This window comes from Pygoscelis adeliae, unplaced genomic scaffold (genome assembly GCF_000699105.1).
Source record: "Pygoscelis adeliae isolate BGI_AS28 unplaced genomic scaffold, ASM69910v1 Scaffold274, whole genome shotgun sequence".
Lineage (NCBI taxonomy): Eukaryota > Metazoa > Chordata > Aves > Sphenisciformes > Spheniscidae > Pygoscelis > Pygoscelis adeliae.
Window position 1 is genome coordinate 502 of NW_008824670.1, and position 600 is coordinate 1,101.

General features: G+C 65.2%; 1 protein-coding gene across 1 annotated transcript in view; it reads right to left on the minus strand.

Moving 5' to 3' along the window:
* Window positions 1–21: 21 nt before the first annotated feature.
* The window catches only part of CCM2 (cerebral cavernous malformation 2), a gene marked incomplete at its 5' end in the record, with an annotated part of 9,051 nt that continues 8,472 nt past the window's right edge, over window positions 22–600 (minus strand). The window contains one exon of the mRNA XM_009322986.1: window positions 22–340. Coding sequence (XP_009321261.1) covers window positions 60–340 — 281 coding nt within the window. The remainder of the gene's footprint in view (window positions 341–600) is intronic.

A 600-nucleotide genomic window follows, 5' to 3' on the forward strand; every position in this document is an offset into this window, starting at 1 on the left:
CGACCCCCCCCCCCGGCGCGGGGAGCTGCTGGGGGCCGCCCTCCCCCCCCCGCTCACTCTCAGGAGGAATCGCGGTCCATGCTGCACCCCAGGGCTTCGATGTCGTTGCTGATGTGCGAGATCATTCGGTCCCACTCGTCCTCCTCCGAAGGGACGGACTGGTCATCCGAGCTGCCGGCAGCGCCGTTGCCGTTGGTGGTGGAGTTGGAGGTGGTGCTCAGAGTCCGCCTGTACCTCCCGAAACTGTCTGTGATGATGCCCCGGCCGTCCTTCACCCCGATGGTCTCGAGGAAGTTCTCGAAGTGTTGGCTGTCCTTCTCGGGGATGAAGGGGCGAAGACCTGCATCGGGGAAGAAAACACAAGGGGGAAACCGTCAGCATCATCCCGTGTTTCGTACGGCACGGGCGCGCAGGGGAGAGACACCCGGGACAGATTTCCACGTGGATTTGATCAGCTGCCTGAAGTTCCCCGGGGCTTCTGAGCCTTCCAGCAGAGCCCAGCTGCTGAGGCCGGCTGCAACGCTGTGCCCCGGCTCCCCAAAAGAGCGCACGGCTTGGCAGAGGAGCGCGTTTCGGGGGGGGGGACACGACCACTGGGGT